This window comes from Lissotriton vulgaris, chromosome 9, assembly GCF_964263255.1.
Source record: "Lissotriton vulgaris chromosome 9, aLisVul1.2, whole genome shotgun sequence".
Lineage (NCBI taxonomy): Eukaryota > Metazoa > Chordata > Amphibia > Caudata > Salamandridae > Lissotriton > Lissotriton vulgaris.
Window position 1 is genome coordinate 1,143,015,202 of NC_141697.1, and position 27,956 is coordinate 1,143,043,157.

Consider the following 27,956-nt stretch of genomic DNA (forward strand, 5'->3'; position numbering starts at 1 on the left):
TGTCTTCCAAACTTGACTAAATTGTGTAATTCTAGGAAAATTATTAAATATCACCGTGGCTCATTTTAACTAAGCATTAAATCAGAGACCACCTTGAAGAAATTCACTTCAGAAAGTGCTGTATAAAATACTCACTTTCGAATGGTTCAATGGACGGTTGCACGAGGGTCATAAGAAGACCTTTGGGTTTCTGCACTTATTTTATTTTTTTGTACAAATTAAGCATCAGAGCGTGCTGAAGGGAACAGCCGCTTGTCAACTTTGCCTGCCTATACGTTGACAGTATTGTAATCTGGAGGGGAATAAGAATTAAACAACATTGGTAGGGGGTACATGTGTCTGGATTATACCTCTTGGAATGTTGTTTATCTCTTCGCAGTTTATGTACTCCGTGTTGACGGAACTTCCTCCACATGGACAAGATCAATTAGATCTAGCATTATCTCCTTGACTACGTATCAAGGTAAGGAGTTTTCATATGGGACTGATAAACGTCCTTACGAAGACCAATGTGACCTACTGATTGGGGCACACCCAGGTCGAAACATGTTGACTCCAGCAGTTTAGGAGGGGTGTTATAGGTTCCTAAAAGTCCTTCCTTAACACCACCATCCGTTATGGAATTTTAATCCTGACCTTGGAACCAACGAATAAAGGGATATCGGGTATCCATGAGCCAGTTTTAAACTACCTTTTGTGACTGCACTTTGTCTTATCACTGTACCCAGTCTTGTACTGACACGTCTTGGTTAGTACATTGTTTGTCACGTTTAGTGTTTGTGATTCCTTTACGTTATATGTTCCCCCTCCCTATGCTCCGCCCTGTACGTGGCTACGCCAGGGCGTTGCAGCAGACCCTATGATGAAGCATGTCACACACATTTGTGTGTGAGTGAGGGCAGTTGTTTCAAACATATGAGTTTGTCACTGTTTGTAAATTTCACTATTTATGGTTTTGTCCTCTTTCTGGTTGTTCACATTTGCATTGCCCACTTGCATGACCCTTCCTTGGAAAAACCATTTCCATAAGCCTGTGTTACTTAGATAATAGAATAAATAGTATAGAGGAAATATGCCTGGCACTATGTACCATCAACATCAGTTATCCTTTGTATGCATAATTGCACATATTCAATTTAAATTTGAGGCACACCTCGTAAAGTTTCAGGCATTATGAAAATGTCCTGCCAACGTAGATTTCAAAATATAACTCAATCCTTGTAATCATAGTAGTTGAATGTAATGTTTATATTTCAAACACGTTGTGATGATATCATCTTCTCAATTAGTATCCCTTCTCACATAAGTTTTCAGATCTGCCGATATATGTTTCATGAGTTAACTCGTTTTCTCAAGGCTTAATTGTTTGTACCTCTCCAAAAAGGTTTAAGCCTAGTGATGCTTACCATAAACTTCCAGGGGCTTATATCATGAACATTACTTACTATTTGTTGACTTTGTTGTCACTCGTATTTACTCACTTCTTATTTGAGGCATTCCATGTCCCAGCTTGCCTATTTTGTTTGTTCCTCCCCAAAGCATAGCCTCTTTACCATCTCTGTGATTGGCTGGCTTCTATCCTTCCACTGCTCACATTTAGGGAACTTTTTTTTTCTTGGTTAACCATTCAATGAGTGTGGTGTATGTGTTTCCAGCTCTCTTCTCGCTCCCCCATGCTCCATGTCGTTCTCACCCTCATGTGCTTCTACGCTGTTTCCCGAGTTGCTGTCACTTGTGTGTGCTTCTTGCTCTCTCATGTGCTTCTCTCTTATGCTCTGTGCTCTTCTCTTCTCTGCCCACCACACACTGTGTTCTTTCCATGTTTGCTTCTCCCTACCTTCAGTGTTGCTCTCTGCTGTGCTTTCCCGTACTCAACCCATTTGCTTCTCCCTCACACACCCACCCATCCCCCATTTATTATTTTAAATTGTGCTGGCAGGCTAAGAATTTATTTTTTATTTTTTTTATTTACTGATCCAAGTAGCATCTGGAATCTTGGATCGGTAAATACAAAATTATAGCAAATGGCTGCTGCATCATTCTGCTGGTTCGTACATCCCTTCTGACGCATGTGCATGCCAGTGAAATGATGTAACAATCAGTAACGGTTCCTTCATCACACATTTTTTCAAAATGTTTTATTTTTTTTACAATGTTGCACATCTTTGGGGAAAAAGCCTAACGCCGTAGTGCATCCTTGCACTGCAGCTGCTAATTCTTTTATTTTGTATATTTTTCATAATCAAGGAAGTTACTCCGCTTTAGTCTAGTGCAAAGATTTTTCTTTATCTGACCCTTGATAAACTCAGCATCTGAGGTCCTGTGTTGCTGTTTCACATCCCCGAACACTGGGCACTCCCCATAGGTTTTAAAGTTAACATTTCTTAACAAAATGTATCTAACTTTATGGTTTATCGATAATGTTCATGTTTTTTTTCATGGCAGGTATAAAGGGAAAAGTTACCGGGCCACAGTGGAGGTTGTGAGGACTGCTGACCGGGTGAATGAGTTCTGCAGGACGACGTGCATTAAACTGGAGTGCTGCCCCAATCTCTTTGGCCCATTGATGGTGCTTGATAAGTGTTCAGAAAACTGCTCTGTGCTGACAAAGACCAAATACAGTGAGTAAACCTGTTATTGCATGTGAATCACAATAGTGTCTTCTGACGACAGTAGCATTGGCAGTGCTAGTATGCAGGGAAATTAAGGGACTGCATCTGTACATATTTTGGCCCATAGCTTTTCCTTTCTTGGATAGATAAATGATCTCATACTTTGTTTGACAAGTCCAAGGGAGAGTGTCTATAAATGAAGCTGAATGTGATGTATGTGCTATAAGCATCTAAGCTCCCTGAAGTTGTCCTCGTTTTGCTCCAAGGTTATTTCATTGATTTCATTTGTTACTTTATTTATTTCTGCACCATGTTCAGCCAACAATTTCCCACAAACATTTGTGGACACCAAATGAGAAATTGGTCACTTTAAAATAATGCTTTACACCGTTGAAGGCCCATTCTTTGAAGTTCAATCATATGTTTTGGCATCCTAAACTCATAGCCCTATTTTGGGACTGGATCTAGAACTATAAGTAGACAACAGAATCTATACGGATCTGAAAGTTGATCTTCACAAAATAATCTATTTTTCATGAGCTCCTGTGCTAGTGTTGCAGATGTGTGCAAGAGATCATATGAAAGCACATGAGATCCTGTTTTTAATGATAAGGTGGTGCTGGAAGATTGGATTGCTTGCAGGGATTTTGATGGATACTTATAACCACAGATTTCTCATCCAAGAATACTCTCAGGTGCCAGACTAGATCGAGAAACTTTTTTCCAGTTATGTTCCCTCATGCTGTTAGGTGGTGGTGTGTGATCCCGCGCTGGCTCCATACCGCCCCAGATGTTATGGAGCGGAGCTTGCCTAAAAGCGCCTCCCCTGCATGCTTATGTCAGTTCCTTTTTTTCTGCCCCTTCCAAAACCGATACAGAGCTGTGCTTCCAATTTAGTGTGGCTTTCAATTACATCTAAACAAAATTCTGTGCTAGGGAACAATGTCTCCTCCTAAAATGACAGGGTTTTCTACCATGCCATGACTGTAGACAACAGGTGTTGATACTAGGCTCATGTCTCAAAGTTGTGTAATAAATGTGCCCTCATGCACCTGAAGGCAATTCGAGTCAAAAAGCGATGATTTATGTCACCGAACATAAGAAGTCATCTGCGTGGTCGAAGTCATGAAGTCATATACAAAATCTAAACGAAAACAAAAAAAGTGAAGCAGAAGACAATCCCATCCCATCACTCTGCCCCGATTGATTTTGGTGTGCCTTGATTTCCCTAGGCCATCAGCACAGCAACATCAGATTGAGGCCTTCAAGGAGGCCATGCTGCTGATTTTTGGTGCTCTCTCTGCTCCCTTTTGGCATGCTTTCATGCCTCGTGGAGCCTCAGGGACCGCCATCCAAGTTACCACTGGCAGATCCATCCTCAGCGCTGTTTGAATTCTTTGGACCCATTTAGAGCCCTGTACCTACTTTGGTACAGAATTCTATACAAGCTCTTAGACTTGCGTAGGGCCCTACCACGTTGACACTTGTACAGTCACGACCTGTGCTGAAAAAGGATACGGTGCCGATAACCATGTTGGACACAGCCGAACTCTGACCTGATGCCTTTAGCAGGGCAGATATGCTAACAGACTCCATTATCTTTTTGACTCTGATTCTGAACAAGGCACACCCCATGATGGGTATGATGATGATGGTGGGTAATGAAATGTTTTTCTCCCACCTCACTACACAGATGGCAACTTTTACATGTATTTAGAAGAGGCCAGTGAGCCTGGTCACCCCTGAGGCAGATTTATACTCACCTTTTGGGACACCAGCAGCTGAGGTTTTAGATTACAACTGTCTTCAGTCGAGAGAAAAACACACATCCTTATGGAAATTCTGCAGCCTGGGCCAGCTACGTCTCGGCCCTTGCTTTTCTTTGAGTCTCTCACAGATACCTTGATGTGCTCATGTCAAAGCCCTGTTCTTGCCCGCCAGAGAATGGGCAGGTGGCTTGGCATCACAAATTGGCTCCTAGTGACTTTGATTTTCTTACTAAACATCCTACCCCAGAGAGCCTTGTGGTTTAGGCTCCTACCAGTAAGGTAAATTACAGTTCATTCCCCACGACGGCTGGCTCTGTATAAGGAATCCAAGAGGATTGAGGCATTTGGCAACATATGTTATCCTCTGTCAGCCTGCATTGCGATAAGTATATGCTGTAGGCTTTTTCGTTACTACACACATGCCCTCTGGGACATGCCCAGCAAGATCTTCCCGGTATTTCCAAAAGACATTAGGGGCCCTTCGGTTCTGCAGTCCATGATAGACAAGACCTGACCTAGCCTAGATGCTACTCATTGCTAGTGAGGGCAGTTAGCACCAGTGTTGTATGCTGCAGACATGCCTGGACGTATTCCATAGGCTTTTCCTGAGCTGTACAAACACTCACATTGATCCGCCTTTTGATGGTTCACACCTTTTCAGTGAAATTGGAGGGCTCCAAAGAAAATACAGCCACAACTCACTCCCTGGGCTTGTTGACCCCTGGCAAGCAGTTGCCGCATTAGTTCAGAAAGTTCAGAGGCTACTCCAAGGCACTGGCCTATACATGAGACAGTCTCTCCAACCAGTACAGCAAACACCCCGCTCCTTCTGTGGATGTGGGTCTGGTAAGCAGCACGCAGGTCAGCAGCGGCGTCAGTCCTCCCTGTCCTCTTTACCCGTGGCAACAGCCACTGAACCACTCCAGTTTACCCTTAGTTGCTAATGCCCATCCTGTGGCAGCGCAGGATTGAGCACTTCCTTCCAGAATGGCGATGAATCATGTATGACATATGCGTCCTACAGATCATTTGGTATGGCTGGGCCCGACTATTTCATTTTGCCCCACCAAATCGATCACCCACATCAGAGCAAATTTCAGAGGAGCACCTGTTGAATATGTTACAAGAGAAGCAATTGTTACTCTTCAAATGAGCTATCTATACGGTTGCAGACTGATATAGGAGGGAGTTGATATTGCCTTGTGCTGTAGAAGTGCAGGGGTTTCTAGCCTCTTGAGCTTTTAACTTCTGAAAGCTTTCCTGAGGAGAGACAATTTTGAAATGCTCCGGCTGGCCCAGATACTGCCTGCTATGGACACAGATGGCTCAATGGTGTCCTGGGACCTGCAGGACATTTATTTTCATATATGTATCCTGCAGTCCCACAGACCTCGGTGGTTTAAGGTTGGCCAGGAGCATTTTCTGTTTGCTTATGCAGATATTCATAAAAGTGGTGACTGCTGCCCGCCTTGCGAGGTTGGGGATACCAGTTTTTCCCACTTCAATAACTGGTTGTTTAAAGCTAGATCACCACAGTCAGTCGTAGACCACCTCCAGATGACCGCAAACCACCTGATTTTATAGGATTCAATATCGATGAGCCAAAGTCGAACCTGACTCCTTCACAGACGCATCCATTAATCAAAACTCTTCTGGACACAGTGCCATTGAGGGCTTTCCGTCCACCGCAAAGAGTCAAAAACATTTGCACTATGATTCTGATCTTTCGGCCTTTGTCCTGGATCTCTGAAGCTTATTGGGCTTTTACCCTCCTGCATCCTCTGTGTTGTGTATTTCAACTGGCATATGCGGGCTCTACAATTGAAGGTAAAGTTCCAGTTCGCCCATCATCAATGAGATCTATCAGATGCCTTCCAGATTTTGGAGGAGAATGCCCACGGTCTACAGTGACGGGCACGTCACTGTTGGGCTGAGGGATGTGGAGATCTGGACTCTGGTCTCCGAAGGCAGTCCAGCTCCATATCAATCTGTTGTAGTTGTCGGCCATTCATCGAGCTCTGAAGCCCTTCCTGCCATCCATCAAGGGGAGGCTGGTGCAGGTTCTCAGGACAACAATATCACCATATGGTATTGCAACAAACAGGGCGTAGTTGGGTCCTCAGTCCTATGCCTGGCAGCTCTGTGCCTCTGTAGTTGATGGAGTGTCTGGGCATTTCCCTGATCATGAACCACCTGCAGGGTCCTTGAATGCCACAGCAGATGAACTAAGCAGGTTGCGTCAGATAGTCCACGAGTGGCATCTGCATCACCAGGTTCTATATGGTATCGTCCGGCAAAAGGGGAGAACCCTGAATGGGTCTTTTTGTCACAGTTGAGAATGTACATTGTTAGGAGTCTTGTGCATTGGAGTTTACAATCAAACATTTGCCAGGAGATGCATTCACACTGGAATAGAACACAGACTTCTGTGTGCCTTCCCGCTTCTGCCTTCCCTGTCCCAAGTTCTGAAAAGGATCCGAAATAACCTGGCCAAAGCTATTCTAGTGGCTCCAGATTGGGCCAGGAGAGTTTGGTACTCTGAACTTCTTAGTATTGAGCATCTGTCCTGAGAGCAGGCTACCACTTTAGAAGAAAGACAATTCTATTGCAGTAGCACAGCAGGGTCCTCCAGCCGAATCTGCACCTCCATGCACAGAGAATGAGTGCCAACAGTTGACTGTGTTTGATCTTCCACCTGAAGTGGTGCTGTCATCCTTGCCACCAGATATCCTTCCATGTACCTTGGTTGTGGTGGGTTCCTGTAGCACATTTGTGGCCTGGTGTGCCATCTTCCAGACTGACCCTTTACAAGCAAGGCTGTTGAATGTTTAACATTTTAGTTTTTTTCATCTTTGGCTCAGGGAGTTCTTGCACTATTAAAGATTACTTGTTGGCCCTTTTGCCTTGCTATGTTTGCCGGACCAACTGTCCTTGTTTAAATCACCTATTGTGTCACACTCTTGCTCTCAAACCATTGGTGATTGTACAATGAGACATTAACTTGATTGTGATATTTCTCATGTGTACGCTCTTTGAGCTGATGCATAACTGCTTGCTGTGTCCTCGGACTTTAAAGGCTATCTTCCTTAAAGTGATTATGTCAGTTAGTTATGTGAATGAACTTGGTTCCACTGCCCTAAATCACCTTTTTCCCCGAATAACTTGGCGCTGAGAGCTTGAGCGAACTTTTTTCCTAAAGTTGTGACTACTTTCACGATGACCAATGGGTCCTCGGAGACCAAAAATTTTAATTTTACATTCATTGTACCAAGGAGCATCATGTGAAAGATAAGCTTTTTTTGTGGCTTCTCTGGGGCAAAGAAAGGGAAGGCTTTGCAGAAGAGGACCCTTTCGATGTAGACGGTCTTCTGTATTAAGATCCCCTACACATTGGTGAAGAAGCAACCTCTAGAAGGTCTGAAACCCCGTTCGACCTGGGCTAAGAATACTACCACTGTGTTGGCACGCAGAATGCATGTCCTTAGCATCTGCCCAGCTGCAATGTGGTGTCAGTGCACATGTTCACAAAGCACTACTGTCTTCACAGCCAGGTCTGGCAAGGAGGGCGTATTGCCCACTCGGTCCTGCAAGACGTTTTAGTTTGAGTCCACTCTACATTTAAGAATTTAGTTTAGATAGTACAGAGATAGCTTAGAACTTTAGATTTCAAGACCCCACATTTCCCATCTGCAAAAATCATTATTGGGGATATTATAGGTTTTTGTTTGACTATGACCAATTATTTGTTGGGTAATTGTCACATTTAGTTTGTGTTTTAAACTATGTTTTTGTATATTGCATTAATGTCAAGTAACCTGTCTGCTTTGTCATAATCAGGATTTCAAATTATTATGTGCTTTAAAAAAGTTGTTCTTAACCTTTTCACTTTGGTCGACCCACTTTATACTGCTAATGGCATCTGGGGACTGCGACGTAAACAATTTTTACAATACACTATAATACAGACACAGGAATTAACCCAACAAACATGCAAAATATGAGATTTTTTTTGATTCACAAAGTGTACAAAATCAAACATTTAAGTTCATTGTGAAAGTTGTATTTTTTCAGAATCTAATCAGTTTGCAGGATTCCAGGATAGTACTTTGTCTTTTTAACTCCTAATGCAGTTTCTTTTTGTCAGCTTATTTAAGTGCTTCGATTGAGGCCACCTGTCATGCATACTAGATTCTTCTTGCTGTACTTGCACTTGTTCCCTCAATCGAGCTAAGGATACCAACTTCATTGTTATCTTTTACATTTACATAGCATTAACATGGTCTATTTTTTAATGTATATATACCTTATTAATATGCTATTATTTTTTACTTTCCTATATAGTCTCAGATCCCTTGAGTAGGTTTCGCATATTTTCATGTCAACCCTTTAAATGTAACAATGATTCTTAAAACATATCAATATCAAACGTGTATTACCAAAACACATAAGTCTTTAACTCCTTAAATGTACAGTAACTACAAATATGGTTACGCCAAAAGGAGATAAATCAAGACAGGTTTTAAGAAAAAAGATGTATCACAATAGTAGATCAGATATGGTAATATATGGATTTCCTAACTTAGATAAAGGGTGGTGAAAATATTATTTTAGAAATGTCTATACGCTTGTTGTTTTTTATTTGGCTGTTCAGCAGTGCTGGCCAGTCCAGTATGTATGTACCCGTTTACAGGCTAGATTGCTATGCCTATGGTTATTTTATCTGACTAAAAACTTCCTTTCCCTTACATCATGATGTTACCTGTATACTACTGTTGAGCTCAAATTCCCTACTTTTTTTTTTCTACAGCGCACTATTATGGGAAGAAAAAATGTAAGAGACTAGGAAGGCCTCCCGGTGCACACAGCCACTTTGACATAGGCATAAAGAAACCTGGCAAAAAAAGGAAAAGGCGCAAGCACTTCTTTGTACACAAAAAGAAGCGTTCTTCTGCTTCTGTGGATACCACACCAGCAGGATCTCTTCAGGTATTTTGGTCTTTTATGACATTTACGCACAAAAGAGTTTCATTCAATACCATATGAATTGCATCTTATAGTGCTTTTCAGTATTAAAGTTGATTCATCTTCTGAAGAGTAGGCAATCAGGGTGCATAAAATGCAACTATGACTGGCTACATTCCTGACATGTATGTGTCCTGGGTGTAGTACCCTTTAAATAACTTACCTATGTACAACTGACTTTTGTTCTCAACAAGGAAGAGAGCTTAACGGAGATTAATGGGGAGTACCAAATGGAATGTATGCTTATCCTGCCTTCTTGTCTTTCTACTTCCATTTATTACATATGAGTGTGTCTCTAGAACTTCCACCTAAAGGAAAACATAGATGGTATGAAATGATGGTAGACAGCCCAACAGAAACAGATGCAATATCTTTGAATTCTATTGAGGAACGAGTGACATCTAATGTTAACAGCAGATAACACAGACCAACCCACCTTAAAGGTCAGCTTGGTCTGAGACAAAAAAGCTATAATAATACTAAAACCTAGAGACAGAGGCCCAGAGAATAGACTACACGCGTCCATCTAGGGATCCCAGGAGCCAAAGCCCGTGATGCCCTTGCAGAACGGCCATCATAGGAAGAATTACAAACACTGCCCTTACTGTTGTAGCAGGCTATGTCCCCACCCCCAGCCTGGTGGCACGTGGTGGTAAATAAAAAGGTGCTTGGAAAAAGGAAATGTGGAGAATTCACTAGCAATAGAAACTAAGCAAGGTTACATCTGTGTAGTGCGGTAGTATCTCTCCGCATAAGACTATTTGTAGCCATGCTACAATAAGCTTTCATGTAGTGTCCAATGTATAATTAATACATGAATATGTAGAGCTTTAAAAAGCTTTTAGTTTAAAAAACTTATTTGTCACCATGTTCAGAATGATGTTAATAGAGTGGTCAATTAAAGGGCAATATGGCATTAATCAGAATTATAGAATGTGATATATAAGTAAAGTGGCTGGTAGGGCTTTTCTAGCTTAGGACAACATTTATTACGAACATCCAGTGGAACCCCAAAGGTAGGCAGAGGTAAAGTTAGATAGCACCTTACTCTCTATTTTTGGTAGTGTGGTTGAGCAGTAAGGCTTTATCAGATGACAGTGTTAAGCATTTGTTGTACACATTCAATCAGCAAATGAATTCACACACTCAAATACTGACCTTCAGACCAATGGTTTTTGTATAAAAATATTCTTTTAGTTATTGTATTTACTAGAACTAAGCAAGCCTGGCACAGGTAAGTGATAAGTACGTTGCAGTAAATATACAGATTTTAACACAGTTTGGATTGCAATTGTAAATGTACCTTGATGTGGTTACAGTAGTGTTACTGATAATGCAATGCTTTTCAGAATACAGTACATATACTTTGTATAGGATTTTGAGTAAAATTACAGGTAAGTTACTTTTGAGATTACTTTTCTTACACAGTGTAGTACACCTGGATACTACACTGGGACATTTCCTGTACACAGGTAAGTAAAATCGTTTTTTTTATTACAATTTTAAAGGATTTCAATAGGTTTTCAAACTCAACACTTATAAAGTTTTCCAAGAAAAAAAGCAGTCAATGTTATCCTATAGAGGAAAATAGTGTTATCGTATTTAAGGTAAGTATTCGTAGTGGGAGTTGAGGTTCTGGGGGTAGACTCAGGCGTCCCCCAGGGTCAGAGATGCACTCTTGTTACATCCTCAGCGGCACTAGGGCGGCCGTGTGCAGAGTGCTGAGCCCCAATGTTATCCAATGGGGGATAGGGGGCCTCCGGTTGGTAGCTGCTGACGAGCAGGCTACTTGGTTATGGGAGCAAAGCTCCTGGACTTTAGCTCAGGACAAATGGGGAAACACAGTAGCACCAAAGGTGCACCCTCAGTGTCACTAGGGCGGCCGGGTGCAGGGTGCCGTTTCGACGTTGGGCACCCTGTTGTTTGCAGTGGGGAACCTCCGGTTTGCAAAGGCACTGCAGGGTCAGGGAGGAAGGTCTTCTGGGTGCAACCACCACTTCGAGAGGTATGTTGGGGGTTGGTTAGGCACTGTCGGTTTGGCCACCCAAGGCCGTGGGGCTTCGGGTGCAGGAGTGCCTTTTAGGGTCCGATCTAATTACCAGCTCCTGGTCGCGGTTGGGGAGACCTTCCGGATTTAGACTGCAATCGTCGGCTGGAGGCTTGAGGCAGGTCAGGGGTCGCCAGATCTCTGGTCAGGATCGCAGGGGAGACCTCCTCTTGGTGTTTGCCCACTCGAGCTCGGCTGTGGACGGCGGGTGCGGAGTGGTGCTGATTTGCGGTTTCCATGGGGGGGGGGCAGAGGTTGTAGATTAACAAATCCGGTGTTCACTGGATACACAGTCTTTGTAGTTGCAGGCAGGCAGGTCCTCTAGGCTTTTCGAGGTTGCTGGCTGCAGGACACACCGGTATTTCGCAGGAGCAGGTCCAAGGTGGAGACAGGCTGGTAGGGCTGGGGCCAAGTCAGTGAGCGTTGTCTTCTTATTAGCTTCGGCACAGCTGTTCAGTCCTTCTTCCTTTCTTGTAGTTTCTTCTTGTCTGAGGAAGCAAGGTTCTGGGGTGCCCCTAAATACTAGATTATGGGGCTTTACAGGTAGGTAAAAGGTTGGGACCAATGGTTCCCTTACCTGAAGTGAGTACACCCCCTATTATGCCACCCTCCAGTGGGTATATATATATATATATATATATATATATATATATATATATATATATATATATATATATATATATATATATATATATATCAGGAACTTCGTCTGTTCTTCCAATCTTCTGGACAAACGAAAACGGACCCATGTAAGCAATTTGCTGTCTTTATTTTTTCAGTCTACCATGTACCTCCATGACTTGTTTCCGGCTCAATGAGACCTTGATCACATGACATTGTACAAAAAAGCCACACCATTTAAAGTGCTACAGTGCACACCACATGAGCACCAGGCCTATTGACATAGAAAACAGATTGCCACATAATATATACACTGTTGTAACAAATAATGTTGGTAACTACACCATAGGCAAGTTAGAAAAACAGGAAGCAGCGCCAACTGATAACAATGCAAACAATTTAAATGTGTGCAAACTACGCCAAAATTGTGCAAATGTCGTGGTTTTTTAAAATGTAGTTGTGCAAATTTCATCGAAATGTGCAAAATGCGCTGTATCTGTGCAAAAACTGCAATATAGTTGATCATAATATCTGATTGGTACACACTGTGCAAATCCCGAAAAAACCACAACAATTCATATTCTGGTGTGATATTAGTGATACTAGATACATATTGCATATCGTTATGTAACTGATGCTAGCAGTACTAACAGCGAAAAGCAAAGGTAATTTCATTCACTCAAGTTGCTGTTAAATATCACTGCAGTGTGCTAATCTTGCTTATTCACACCAGATTGTTGTGCAGTATGGACACATAATAGTGTCCATCGTTCCAGCTGAATCTGCTTAGGGATGGGATATTGTTGAATTTTCCCCTAGTGAGGTTTCCCACCCTAGTGATCATAAAAAATGCTGCGGAACTATATGGCAAGTTGTACCAGACACAAATTAGGTTGCACACTTTCCTGTTTGTATAGCCAATGAAGCATGGTAGCTATCAACTGATAGTGGCTATTAATTTTTACTACTGTGGATGTCCCTTGCTACAATACTTCCACCTAGTGGGTTGGGTATTGATCTGATTTTATGAAGCCAAACAAAACACTGAAGCCCCTGTGGGCAACATGAAATGCTGTTGCTGCCTTATGTCCAAATTGCCCTTAAAAGTGGTCAAAATATATATATATATCTCAAAAAAGGAGAATTTCTGCGTGTGACGAGTAATACGCAGTTTGGCTGTAAACTAAATACCTTATCCAGTATGACCAATACTCCTGGTAACAGAAATTAGAACAGCACTCTGCTACATATTTTTTACCTATAGAGTGAGGATTAACTAAAGCAATATGTGTTTGTGCATCACTTTTTGCAGGTTTTTCCTACATTCCAGGCACTTTTTGCGAGTTTTATTCCACAAGGTTTTTACTGGTAAAAGTGTTAGTGGGAAATCCGAGAGCTGCAGTTTTATCATACAGCTTGTAATCCTGCTTCAGCCTGAATCGATATTTTCCCCAAACTTGTGATGTGGCCTAAGTGATGTAAAGCCAAATGTTGTAGCAACTGTTAAGCTTTTATGTTAATGCAAATTACATTGCTCAAAAGTCACACCGTTTTGCTTATTACTACGTCTCCCATTATTACCAATATTACAATTTCCTATTGGCTTTACCTATTTATTGTATGATGTTTTAATTGACGAAAATGGAATGTTTGTAATTTGCATAAGTCTTCATCCCAAATATGTTAAATTCCTGTGCTGCAGTGTTTTTCTGTGGCATTTAGTAAGATGACTAGATCATTCACAGCTCAGTGAGATGGTTTGGCTCCTCCTTTTTTCAAAGATTCTCATTAGGAAACATGTGTTCACTAAAACGATGTTACAACACCAAAAAATAGAAAGAGTAGTTTGCATTTATACAACAAAGGCAGTCTTTTCCAGTATGACAGTCGCACCAGGAAGTAATGCCACAGAGGGCAACAACGCGGTGTGTGTTTTGTCTTGGGTAGTGTTACCTCCCATTCTGAGTTCCATTTGTTGGGGATTGGAGATAACACAGTTATTCTGCATGTTTTCCTTGATAAGAGCTGCAGCCTCAGAATCTTGAGTATGCTCACCATGCATTTTTTGACCTGGCCATTTTGGTACAGGGAAAAATACAGGGTCAGTATGAAATTTTTACATTGCCTATAATGCTGTTTCAGATGTATGTTAGTATTCTCTGTACCGTTAAACTGAACACCTGAGACAGTGTTATCCCACATATCAGAATAAGTGGCTAAGTGGTGTTTAATAATTCTGCAGTCTTAGATGCAGCTAAAGTGTAGTGTGCAATGCCCTGACAATAAAGAGTGATGGTCTCTCACTAAACCATAAATTAATACTTAAACAAGTGCAATTTTGGATGTATCTATATCATATTTCTTTCTTCCCTTGTTCCAGGGCAGTGCTGATGAAGATGAGCAGGATGAAATGGACGCCGAATCCCTAAGCGAGGACAGCACTGTGGATCTTCAGGATGAGCTCCACGAGGGATCCGAAGTGTCTGAGAAGAAATCTCGATCGTCTTCTCCCACGCATAGCGAGCTTTCTCATTCTTTGGCGCAAGACCGAGAAAAGAGGAAACGGAAGTTACGTATCTGTTCATTCTCTGATGACGAAAACAAACCCCCTTCACCAAAGGTCAGGGTCGAAATCTAGTTAAAACAAGTCTTGTGCATGAAGTGAATTACCTTACCACATAAAATATTATATATTTTTCAAATTGTGATTCACTTTTATTTTATCTATCTTGATGTTAAGAGATTTCACTTACTATCTGTAAGGCAGCTAGCTATCTGCCTAGGCCTCACAGTTTGAAATACAGAAAGAGAGCCCTATTTCCTGTCCTTGCCTGTATTTGTATGCTGTATGTTGTCTTTCTAATATTGTACATTGCAATATGGAAGTACATTGTAGTGGAAGGACTTCAGTAGGGGATGGAGGGGCAGGGATATGGCTGGAGGTAAAAACTTCCAATTTGTTGGCCAATGAATGTGAGAGGAAGAAGTACTGGAAAAATCTGTCCTTTCAGCCCAATGTTCCTTCAGCCCCTCCTCATTGTCTCCCTTGGTCTTGTTTAATCTCTGCCTTTGTTATTTTACACCATTGATGCCTACTCATCACTTGACTCTTCTTAAATTCTAAACCATAATTGGTGATCTTTGAAATTGATGGGGCATAAATAGTCACTCTGAATTGCACCAGGAGAGCAGGGTAAACAAGAAATCGAACCTCATTTGGTCTGATTTGCTCCTGTTACCCGCTGCCTGCATTAAGAATAGAAAAAACTGGATCCAACTAGAGATTTTACAACACAATTTCCACACAAATACCATTGGTCCTGAAGAGCCACTCATTAAATATTTCCGCACATACATGGAGTGCCAAGCAAGTCACCCACAACTCCCCGCCACCCCCCCAAAAGCACAATAGTGGCAATCTTCAAAAGTACCGTAGGCGTACTGACATTTCATAAAATCTGGCCATGCAATTTCTTAGTCCTATGCTCTTGATAAACTCTTTCTTATAGCTACATTTTTTCTTTTCCTTTCATTTTTCCAACCTGCTCCTTCCATGTAGATGTTTAGACATATGTGATAACTGATAAACCAATTGGAAGGGGCATAGCTTGAATGAAATTCCAGTTGTCTGGTAATTTCTGCAGAAGACAGCAGGGTGTCGCAGATTAGAGAGGCTCATACAGCTGATTGACTTTGCTCCTAAATATAGGTGATGGTTAAGATCATTAATCTACTGCTGTCCCACCTCTTGATAATCATTTGGCTCACCTGCATGTCCGCATTGATTACCACATAGAATTAGTTTTAAAAAACGCTGGAGAGGGCCCATTTGTGCTACTGCACAATTGTCAACATTAGTCTCATACATAATCTCTCTAATATGCTGCAAGGACTCTAAAATAAAAAAAAAGGCGGCCAGACTGTGTCTGAGATTGCCAGCACGCTTACCTAATAACCATCCTTGAAATGACTACTTTGGATCCCTGTACATAGGGTTTGAATAGTCCCAGCATGCTGAATCAAGCAGCATATTTCTGTTTCTAAAAAATACTTTTTGGGAAACAAAAATTAGTGCTCCTGGGCAGTTTTCTTGAACCATGATGGGGCATGAATGTGTTTTTTCCCTACCTGGGACTGCTGTATGGGACGTAGGTTCCTGGCAGGAGCATGAATGGTGGAGGACGCTGATGTGCCCGTGGATCCCTGGTGGTCTCTGTTTTCCTAACAGAGCAGGTGAGAGCTGTTTTCCCACTGCTGAATGAGACTTGGCTACCGTGAGTTGAACAACAAAGAAATCGGATTTTTTGCATTGCTCCAATAGTACCCACCTCTGAATGTTACCCCCAGCCTTCCTTCACCGCAACTTTCCAGGCTCTTACCTGCAGTGCTTGGAAGTATGTGCAGCACTATAAAAAAATCTCAACACGAAAAGCAAATAGGAATCAGTAGGGATCACATTTAAAAAATGTGCACAAAATAAGTGAAGTGATGAAATGATAACACAAGTGATGAAACACGAATGCCTATAATATGAAAGTATTTGTCGATTATCCCAGTGTTAAGCACCAATATAATAAGGATGTCCCGAAGTACCATCATTATGCAAAGGCAATTACTATAGTGTGCCAAGAATTAATGCAGTTATTCAGTGGGCATCATTGCATCACGAATGAGCACAATAATGCTGTGACAGTCCACAATATTCCAAGGTTACCTCCTTTGTGACAGGGGGTTGCATTATACCACGAGTGAGCACCAATATGCTGTTGATGGCAATAGTATGTAAAGAAAAATGCATAATTTCACCTTAGCCTGCACTATACCAGGAAAGGGAGCTATGCCTACATTATGCCAAAAATAACCACCACTATTCCAGGGCCTGCGATAAATCGGGGATGAACATTACCATGCCACAGATGCCTTCTACTTAATTTCCACTATTATTGCACAGCTTGCATTGTGCCAATAGGAGCACGAACATGACATTAGATGCCCTCAGTGTGCCAAGAATTGCCACCATCACACCAAGGCCAATATTTTTATAGAGATAGGCACCATCAGGCCAACGATGACCATAGTATGCCAGAAATTACCATCATTATGCCAGGAATTTTCAAGGATTGAGCACCTCCTTAGCAAGAAGGTCCACAATAAGCCAAAGGTATCATTATAAAAGTAATCAGTATGCAATGAGTACTGATAATATTCAAGAATTGCCACCATTTGGTCTGGTCCAACATTAAACCTGCAGTGAGCATTATATTTGGGTGCTCACCAGCATTCCATGCAATCCCTCAGTATGCCAAAAACTAACAGCATTACACCAGGGTCATCGCAATGGCGTGAGTGACCCAAAATGCCATGGATGAGTGCAGTATGCCAAGAATGACCTCTATTATGGCATTGTTATACCAGGGTCAGTCAACACCATACAAAGGGTGTTCACAACATGCCAAGGCCTGCATTATACCAAAGGTGGTCACCATTAATAATGGACACCCTCAATACACCAAGAAGTCCCACCATTATATTAGAGTCAGTATTAAACAAAGAGAGGGCACCATTATGATATAGATGCTCACAGTATTATAGTAAATACCACCAACCTCACAAAGTCAGCATTATACCGGGTTGCCGGAATAATACTATGAAAGGTCCAGTTTTTCAAGATTTACTGCCATTATGTCAAGCATTAGCCCCATTATGCCAGGGATATAGCCCCACGGGGGCATCATAAGTGATAGGTGGCTGCATGAGATTAGGTCTAAGGCTGCCATCTGAGGCATTGCACCAGAGGCACATCACAGAGCAGCACAGCTTTTGTCAATGGCTGCACGTTGGGGCTTCTGAATGAGATTAAAGTGGTGGATTGTATGTGCCTAGATATCTGTGTTCCCAATTCAGTGGTATCCAACAATGCATTGGAATACTCGCCTGAGTAATTGCCAGGAGCTAAGCTGATTCCAAGCATCTGATTTATAACATTTTGAGATATGTGAGCGAGTCTCCCTACATAGGATGGATATACCCAGTTGAGTCCTGAGCTTTCTGTTCCAACGGATTCAAGCTGCACCTCACGGATGATGACCTACTATTTGAAATTGGTCTGGGGATGCTTATTTTCCCGATAATAGGGAACTGGGCCTGATACTTCAGTCTGGAAGCGCCGTGATTCATTTGTATATGGTTTGTTCCTGCCTGAAATGGCTCAAATGGGTTAAAATTGAAGAATTTGAATACGACCCAGAGTAGTTGCTATTGACAGAGATTATTTCAAGCATCCCGTTTATCCCCTTTCATGCTGGCTTGTTAACGAGCTTGTGTCTTCTTGTCCTGTCTCTCCACTTTGCTTCCACACACTTCCCATTATTGTGGGCAGCACGTGAAAATGGCAGAACCTTTGGATGAGAACAATGTTAAGATTCCTGGTGGTCCTTATGGCTGGTGCCTTCTTCGCTTGTTATAATTTTCAAAGCAGCAGCAGGGAAATCTAAAAACAAAATGTCTTCTGAGATGCCCGGCGACCATCCTTTGTGATAAGGGCATAGCTTAAAGGTAGAAATCGGGGCAGAGAGCCCCATTGGCTGATGGTCATCATACATTAGGTCAAAGTAAACTGCAGCAGTCCTTGTGCCTCGGGTCTTCTGTGGTTTACAGCCTGTTGCAGGTAGAGTTTGACAACCTATGGTAACCTTTAGGCAGAAGCATGCACAGATCAGTGACGAGCATAGTGGCATGCGCCCTCACATCTGGATTAGGACTAGAGTTGCTTTCGAATCCTGATTTCCTCTTGTATTTTGTGGTCAATTTTGTGGAACCTGATGTCCACTCCAGCTTCACTCACTCCCTCATCCCAAATTAAAGTTATTGCAACATCAGTTTCCCATGCTTCATGTTACGCCCAACATCAAACTACAATTGGAGGCCTGTGCTACACATTTCTGCAGTGTGAACCAATATTGACATCTAACATTGATGACTTTTGAAATGTTTCCTGCATTTCTTGTCTTACCAGTTTCTCTAATTGTGTTTTGTGAAATAGGAAATAAAGATTGCAGTTGACGAACATTTAAAACTCGACAGTAACCCACTGGAGTGGACGGTGGCTGATGTGGTGAGGTTCATTAGATCCACTGACTGCGCGCCATTAGCTCGAGTATTCCACGATCAGGTACTTTGCCAATACTTTTCCTTTGTGTTCCAGACAATTCTGTGAATGTATTCTAGGTATAAAGGGGCAGTTAGATCAAGAGGGAACACAGAGAAACAGCAAAGCATTTTCACAATCTCTTCTATACTGCTCACAATTACTGTCAGTGTGTGGTCTGAAAGAAAACTTAAAAATAGCTGAAACTAAAATGATCACATTACCAATGTTACAGCACCAGATGAAAAATATTGCTTTGTATCACCTAACCACTCTGACATTCTGTTCAATTTCAAACACTAATTTCTTGGCCATGGATTACAACATTCCTGAATATCAAGTGTGCATTGAATGTCTCTTTGTGATAGAACATAGTTACATATGTAACGTGGAAACAGTGGAAAAGCCATTGGTCTCCCACTGTCGAATACTATTGTTGCACTGGAAAAAGAATGAGTTGTGCAATTAATGCAGTGTGAAAACTGCCCTCCGTGTCGAAACAAAGGCCTGGGTGTTGGACAGTTTTGTTATTCCCATTGCAGGGAGGTCAGTTAGTTTGCACCCGTAAACTTCAGTAACTCGTAAAGGGCCTGCCATTTCACAAGTAAATGTAAGCTGAGACCTGGAGAACACTAACCTTTGTTTCTTAGGCTACATAAACGAGTCCTCATCCCAAACGATTTGGTAACATTCATAAGCGGTTTGCAGCTTACCAGGTAGCCATGTGTATGCAGACATCTTGCAGGGTGGGGTGGGAAGGTGTTATCCAGTCGGCATACATGCCCATTGCTAGAAGGTATACACTATTGGCCATAGATGCACATCACCAGGTTAAGTATGTCCCTGTGAAGGGGGCACTCACACGCAAACGTGGTGTAACCCCAGAAACGTGTTACTTGAAGTTTAGATATTCCCAGGAACGAGTCTTGGGAGGATTTTGTGGATTTGTCTGGTAAAGCACTGGTAGGTTGTGTGAAGGGCGGTAAAGTTAAAAATTATGTTGCACTGTATATTTTTTTTGTGCAGGAGCGCATCTAATTGAGTAATTGCTTTACAGAGTTATGCCCCCACCTAATAGGCTCCAAGCACAAAAAGCTGATGCCTTAGGGCACTTCTGCACCTGGCCCTCCTGGCCCGAGGCGAAGGGAAAAATAGGTGCCCCATGTCTCCAAGCATCATTATACCTCAAACCACTTGTTGGGTCTGCTGGACTGGTCCCCCAGTCCCAGCTTGCATCCTCTTCTTGACTGGACAAATACCCATTGAATTCAATAGGGCCCCCGACACTGTATTGCACCTCAACAATCGGCTGACCCAGTGCTGCCCGATGTGACCAGTTAGTGCTGCCTTGGACCCTGCTCCATACTCACCTTAAGTCCGGAAGATTGGTCATGTAAGTCTCTGTAAAGGACCTGTATGCAGTATATGCCTTTTCACCATAGGGCAACATTTCCGCTTCAGAAATTGCAATGTCGACTTTTGAAAACTGTTAAGATTTGTAATTCGAAAAGTACTTACCTGATTTTGATCTTCTTGCCTAAATATATATATATATATATATATATATAAAGATACATGCAATTTTTATAAATTGGTGTGTATCAGTTATTGACTGTGTGTATGCAGCAAATCTATAATACTCCTCCTTGATAAGCCTAAGGCAAGCCCCTGTCCACTTAGAAGGGGTACCTGTACTCTTTGCACCGCAATCATCTTTTTGATAAACTATATAAGGAGCCAGCTTCCTACATTATGGAAGACATGTGTTTGTGATACTGATGTACCTGCATGAGCAGGCAATGCAACAGCGAAGAGTTGCTCTCCTAAGAGATGGTGACTGTCTGCCGATTCACATTTTGCATTACATTACCTCTTCGTCCGTCTTACTTGATCAAGTCCTCTCAGTTGAGATTTGCTTTCCACCTGATAGAATGTATTCCCTAGCTGAAAAAAATCCCCAAGGTGGCTCGAACACTGTCCTCTACCCTGATGTGCAGGTAAGTGAGCTTTTATTTCTGTTTATTCATATCTTCTGAAACTCCCTTTAGCAGTTTCCTTCTAAATTTCAGGTTGTAATTGTTTTGCCCGCAATGCCATGCTCTAGCTGTCAGGGCTTAATATTTGTCCTATATTGACAGACTTACGGCACAGTCTTCCTCGAGATGCGTTGGTTGTTTTTCAGGGGCGGCCGGTGAATTTTTAAAGTAGAGGGGCAGAACGCTGTGTTCGAGGCATATGAGCTGCAGATTGTACATTTAGCATTAGATCGCCACCTGGTGTTGGGCTCAGATGATTGCATGTTGTTGTCTTCTTGGACAAGATAGGTGACTCCTCCCTTGGACAATAGTGCGCATGGTCATTGACTCCATCCTTAGATTGTTTTCGCCATGATGGGAAATGATGGAGTTAGTAGAAGTAAAGAAAAAAGATGTCCATAAGTAAGTTAAAACTGGAACAGATACAGGTCCCGGGGAGGCGGGAGGTCGTGTACAACTCTGCAGCTCTACATGCCAAGAACAAATGCATACTGGTAAGTAGCATTTTGCGTTAGAGGCATATGAGCTGCAGATTGTACACTTAGCATCAATTGTGCAGCAGTGTCTCCCCTAGCTGTGGTCACCTGTATCTGTTTCAGTAGTTTGAAAGAGAGTTTTAAGGACAGCTTGGCCTACTGCAGCTTGCTGCTTGGCTTGCACATCAACACAGTAGTGTTTAGTGAAGGTGTGTGTTGTAGACCATGTTGCTGCTTTTCAAATGTCCACTAGGGGGATATTTCCTGAGAAAGCCATAGAGGCTCCTAGTTTGCGTGTTGAGTACGCTCTAGGAGGAACTGTTAATGTATGTTTTGCTTTTTGATAGCATATTTGTATACATTTTACAATCCACCTTGCAAGGCCACCTTTAGAGATGGGGTTGCCTTTATGAGGTGGAGAGAAAGACACAAACAGTTGTTTTGTTTTTCGAAAAGAATTAGTCCTATCTATATAGTAGAGAAGAGCTCTTTTAACATCTAATGTGTGAAGAGCTCTTTCTGCCACAGAGTCTGGGTTTTGGAAAAACACAGGTAACTCTATAGATTGGTTTAAATGAAAAGGATTAATGACTTTTGGAAGGAATTTAGGACTAGTTCTTAGAACCACTTTATTACGGTGTAGTTGTAAAAATGGTTCTTGTATTGTGAAAGCTTGTATCTCACTTACTCTCTTAAGAGAAGTGATAGCAAGGAAAGCTGTTTTCCATGTGAGGAATTGCAGTTCACATTTATGTAAAGGCTCAAAAGGGGGTCCCATTAGCCTTGTAAGAACAACGTTTAGGTTCCATACTGGAGAAGGTGGCAACCTGGGTGGTATGATTCTTTTTAATCCTTCCATAAAAGCTTTAATTGCAGGTACTCTGAAAAGAGACAGATGTTGTCTGTTTTGTAAATATACTGCAATTGCTGCAAGGTGCAGACGTATGGATGATTATGCCAAGTTACACCTTTGTAAATGTAAAAGGTAACAAATGATATTCTGGATGGAAGCATCTAGGGAGTCAATTTGGTTATCTAAATCCAAAGAGCATTGTCCTCCTAAGAAAATCGAGTGCATGACCCTCGTGAACCTGGGTTGATCTAGAGGAGGAAAGCAAAAGCGGCCATTTAATCTATTCAGGGTACGGACTAGGCAGGACTTTTGCCCCATGTACACGACAATCTGTTTGCCAACTTCTGACCCATCTGTTGATGAAAACGACTTTTTGGCCCGTTATCAGCGTGTTGAGCCCAAGACTGTTCCTTTGCATAGTGCTATAAGACGAGCTTTGTCCCACAAATGGAAAGAGGTGGACAAAACATCCTACCCAAGATTCTTGGCTAGGTACTATCCAGTGGATACATTTATAGACTAATTTCCTGCAGGTGTCAGGCTGGGCAATCTTAGGGCAGGACTTTCCACTCAGTGTAATATTGTCTCCAAGGATGCATGAACTTGATCCTGTTGATAGGAAAGTGGAGGGGTCAATTAAAGGGGTTACGCTGCTTCACATTTTTTAATACTGTCCACTCTCTTTTAAAAGACTTTAAAGCCCTGGCAGATCGTATGAATGAAGGGATAGATTGTTCAGCTTTGCTGTGACCCAATGGAGCAACAGGTTCAGTTTCTTTCAGACTTATCCTTTAACAATTTGTGTACTTTGGCTATGGAGTTGGGAGCAACCATTGCTGCACGCCAACATCTGTGGATGCGCCACTGGAGGGCAGACGCAGAACAGAAAGCAATCCTTATGAGGTTGCCTTTTTATGAGTCCAGGTTTCTTGGACAACAGCTGGAAGAAATGATTAGGAAGCCTGTTGAAAACAAGAAACTTATGGTGTCTGTGCATTCCTTTGCTAGTGGAAGAGGATTTGAATACAAAGAAACCTTTCCACCTTTCCCTTCTAAAGGTGCTTTGCAGCCCTTTCGGGTTAGAGGTCGTAGCTGGGGCACCCCTACTCCTGACAAATCCCTGTTTCAGCACACCTCCGTCACTCCATCCAAACCCTCCTCGAAAAGGATGTCAGCCACGGTTCCTCTATGACTGGGGTTTGCCTTTTGTTGTTTTGGGGTGTTTGGAATCAAACAGTAACAGATGCTTGTACAGTGGAAGTGGCATCAGGAAGTTATCACTTAGAATTTTTAAAAGTTCTGAGCGTGTTTTTCAGGTGCACCCCTTTGTCGAAAGATGATATACATCAGGGAGCTCTTCTAGAAGGCATTCAGAAACAGATCCAAATCCAAGCCATTATCCATGTCCCGCTTTAAGAACCGGGCCAGGGGTTCTACTCAATTTTATTCCTGCTCTGAAAGATATCAGGAGACTGACGGACGGTCCTGGATCTAAAATCTTAGAATCAATTCCTGACTCATGGAACCTTCAAGGTGGTGACCCTACAAAGCATCTTTCCTCCTTTGATTGTGGAAAATTGTGTCTCTCTGGACATGGTAGAAGCATTTTTCCTCACCAGAAATATTCTGTCAGGAGGAGAATAAATCTTGATTGTGAGGTCTTTCTCAAGGAAGACTAGGACTCTGAGTAATGAAGTTTACTGGTAAGTAACCGAAGCATTATATTCCAGTGGCCAGAGAGAGGTACTCATTTCCATCTGGGTGTGTCCCCTGCAAACGTTGTGCAAGATCAGAAAATGAGCTGGTGCACTAGGTGTGCTGAGTAAAAAAAATCCTTTTGCACACATTATAATGGGTGGATGCGTTCTCTACAATTACAATGTGTCCAGATTTCTTCTATGAAAATAAATAAATGATACAGTAAGATTTGTTTTGTAATGTATCTGATTCTCAGTCTTCTCTTTTGTGTGTTTCTGTAGGAAATGGATGGCCAAGCACTTCTCCTGCTGACGCTACCCACCATTCAGGAATGTATGGACTTAAATCTTGGCCCCGCCATAAAACTCTGCCATCACATTGAAAGGGTCAAGCTTGCCTTCTACCAGCAGTTTGCCAAATGACGCTGCCACACTGAAGTGAACCTTGAAGCACAATCGCAGATCCGCATTACTCGGAGTCTAAGACAAAGAGCCAGTCGGAGGCGAAACATGGCTCTTCTTTGGTGGCAGACTGTATAGAGCCATAACCTTTTGCACTTTTAAGGGAGAAGAGGACGAGCCTGAACACATCTCCAGCAAGATGCCAATCAATACTCAGTGAGCAAAGATATCAAATCAAGTCTAAACAGGATGCGGACAATCATTTACTCTTATGAAAAAAACTTTCAAAGACCATGTAAAATAGCTTTTACGAGGAAAGTAGTGCTACAAATCCGGATTTTATTTTAGGAAAGAACACAGTCACAGTAGGCAAAATGAACTATTTTAATGTCATAAAACAAAGCTTCTCTGAAATCATTCAGCTCCAATCTCCAACCTCCCTAATCCAATTCTTATTGAATGCACATTGTTATGTGATGTTTACGACTTCTTATATTCTTGTTGGATTTTGAATCAAGAAATATTGTGAAGTGCCAGGTTAATGGCGCAAACACAGCTCCTTGGTATGTTCTGTGTGTTATTTGATTTTAGGTTACACAATTTTTATTATTTAATTTCGTTTTTACTACCACTATCTAGAGCTTTTAAATGAAACCTCTATTTCAGCAGGGTGTGTTCCTGGGAAAACTTGGTCAAACATGGATTCTGAAACTCTTAAACTTCTGTGCTAGCTCTTCAATGTTATAGCATTCATTCCTTATTCCTAGCTGAGAGTTAATAGTTTTACTGTGTTTATATTTGCTTTTCCAAGTCTTTATCCATTCCACTTTAGGCACCCTGTCTCTTTTTGGGTTGAACAGTGAGTGATTGAAATAGAGGACATTACATGTCTCATATAAGGCATTAAACACTGTCCAACCACCTAGAAACATAGGTTGCGGTTGGTTGGATAAGTTTGGCAGTTCTGATGCCCTGGCATTTAAACATTTATTAGTTTTAAGCAAATTCTGATGTTTTCTTACATTTGTGATATTATCGCTCATGAAGTCAATTGTGAAAAGCTGTGCCCTTTGATAATTGTTTTTAATGACTTAACTATGACAGTTATGTGTGATGGAAAATTATGCAGCTTTACATCCAAAATCCAGTGGGAGAGTTGATAGAAAACTAAGACAACATGGTAGATCTTATGATTGCATAGAAATGTCAGGATAAGTACCCCATACATCCATTATGTGATAGTTCTCCCAAAGTGACCTCTGTCTGGGCTGTCCATATCTATGGTGGTGGAGAAATACAGTAACAATTTAATTGGTGATCAAATCTACTCCAAGCAGAACTATGATAGGGCTAGATGTTTATTTCCGAACCCTGTAGGGACTATCTTATATTTTCTCAACCAGCAGGTTAAGAACAAATGATCATTGGCTCCATGTCGGTCACAGTAGTAGATCGATAATTCTATACTTACTACAAATTGGCTGCCCATCTGGTCATCAATCAAAAACTTTCCTGATTACTTTCAATTTAGTTGAGTCAGGAAATCTTTATTTTTGTAGGGTATACCAGAAATATTGCTTGCTGTAATTCTGTACCATCCACATTGTATTGTTAATCTTTTTTTTTATTTCAGTTCCCTCTGTTTTTAATTGCTTACAAATATATTTAGTTTGTCTGCATTGCAATTTTATTTTATAATCATTCACACTCACAATCAAAAGCTTGTCACCTACTAGCACAGTGGTTCCCAACGTCAACAATATTGAGAAAGGGAAGGAAAGCCAAAGTTATGATTTACAGTAAAGTGCAAGTTGCGCGGACACCTAGAGGGTTTTCCAGTTAATTGGTATGGTCATTTTAGTTCCTTATAAAGTAGTTATAGGAGTGGTTCTGGGTTTAGTCCTATTGCTGCTGTAAGGTCAGACTAAAATCAGATTTGTAAGCTTCCAAAATACCCTTAGAACCCTCTAAAGACAATATGCTGATAACAAATTGCCCCCTTACACCGTGCCTTGACCCTGCCATTCTAGTGGTAGTGTCTAGTTCTAAAATCATAACAACCTTCCTATTAGATTATAAGTGATCAACTTACAAAACCAACCTTTTGCTAATTTATGAAAATGCCTGGCTGCAAAGTAAGCTTCATCGTTAACGTACTGTACATGGATTGATAACTTTTTCAGCCATTCAGTTTATAAATATCATGGATCGTGCTATTGGCGCCCCACGGTTTCTTACAAAACATAAAACCGATATTGCTCGATTGCTACTCCCTACAATATGTCACCCAATGAAGTGCCTCATCTAGGCTGGACTGTTGCAAAACTTTTTTAAGCAGGTCGACTAAAGTTCCTTCTGTTTAGGTTTATGGCCATCTAGAAGGAAGTTACATGCTTTTTATGATTGAAGTGTCAATGGACTCCTGGCCACTTCTATAGTCTGTTGTACAACCTGCACCATTATGCACATGCCAGCAGTGCACACATTCTGACCCCAAGAACAGTATGACCAGCCTTAGTTGATTAGGCCATTAGGTGAAAGCATTTCAATTGGACCAATTTGAATAGGAGGCGCAAGAGAGGCACTATGGCTTTTGCAAAAGTTATCAATCCTCACCTTTTCTACATTGTTTGCCCCAGCGCCAAATCTTCTGAAATATTTGAGACGCTTGATTCTGTTCTGAATCCTGACTTGTCCTTGTATTTCGGATTGGATATATTTGGTGGGGAGGGACCTCTGCCTGCTTTGTTAAAACGTTTTATTGTGACTTTTATTGCCGCCTTCTAATTTTTTCCGTAAATGCCAATTCTTTATCAATAGAATCTTGAAGCCCTTCCAATGTGTGAAAAATAAGACATCACATATACTTTGGCATTTTATTTGATGTGCAATGGAGCAAATCTCCGTGTTTAGGAAGATGTTTCTTTAGCCATGCTATCTCTGTGCCTGTCTGACCGAGGAATGACGTGGAACTGATTTCAGAGTATGACACACAGTTGTAAATTTGCTGTAAATTATGTTGAATTAAAATAAATATGTGTAACCCTTTCTTGTGCTTTCCGTGGGGTGTAGGATATTGAAACACAGAGTACTGTGGATACTTTATGTCCGTTTTCGTTTGATGCTCAAAACTGGCATTAATTTAATTTCTGAATTACTTGTACGCAGATGTAACTTTTATTTTGAGCCTTGTGTTTCTGTCATGCTGGCAGCGGCGGTCCAAGAACAAGCTTGCTGCATTGTGTATCTTTTAGTCATTTTCACAGGCTGAAAC

At 41.7% G+C, this 27,956-nt stretch overlaps 1 protein-coding gene across 1 annotated transcript in view; it reads left to right on the forward strand.

Annotated features, from left to right (window-relative positions):
- Positions 1 to 27,725, forward strand: part of SFMBT1 (Scm like with four mbt domains 1) — a 433,177-nt gene extending 405,452 nt beyond the window's left edge. Inside the window, exons 18-22 of the mRNA XM_086939186.1 lie at positions 2,446 to 2,621; positions 9,189 to 9,367; positions 14,452 to 14,691; positions 19,114 to 19,242; positions 24,563 to 27,725. Of these exons, the coding sequence (XP_086795312.1) occupies positions 2,446 to 2,621; positions 9,189 to 9,367; positions 14,452 to 14,691; positions 19,114 to 19,242; positions 24,563 to 24,703 (865 nt within the window). The 3' untranslated portion in view covers positions 24,704 to 27,725. The remainder of the gene's footprint in view (positions 1 to 2,445; positions 2,622 to 9,188; positions 9,368 to 14,451; positions 14,692 to 19,113; positions 19,243 to 24,562) is intronic.
- Positions 27,726 to 27,956: the final 231 nt, after the last annotated feature.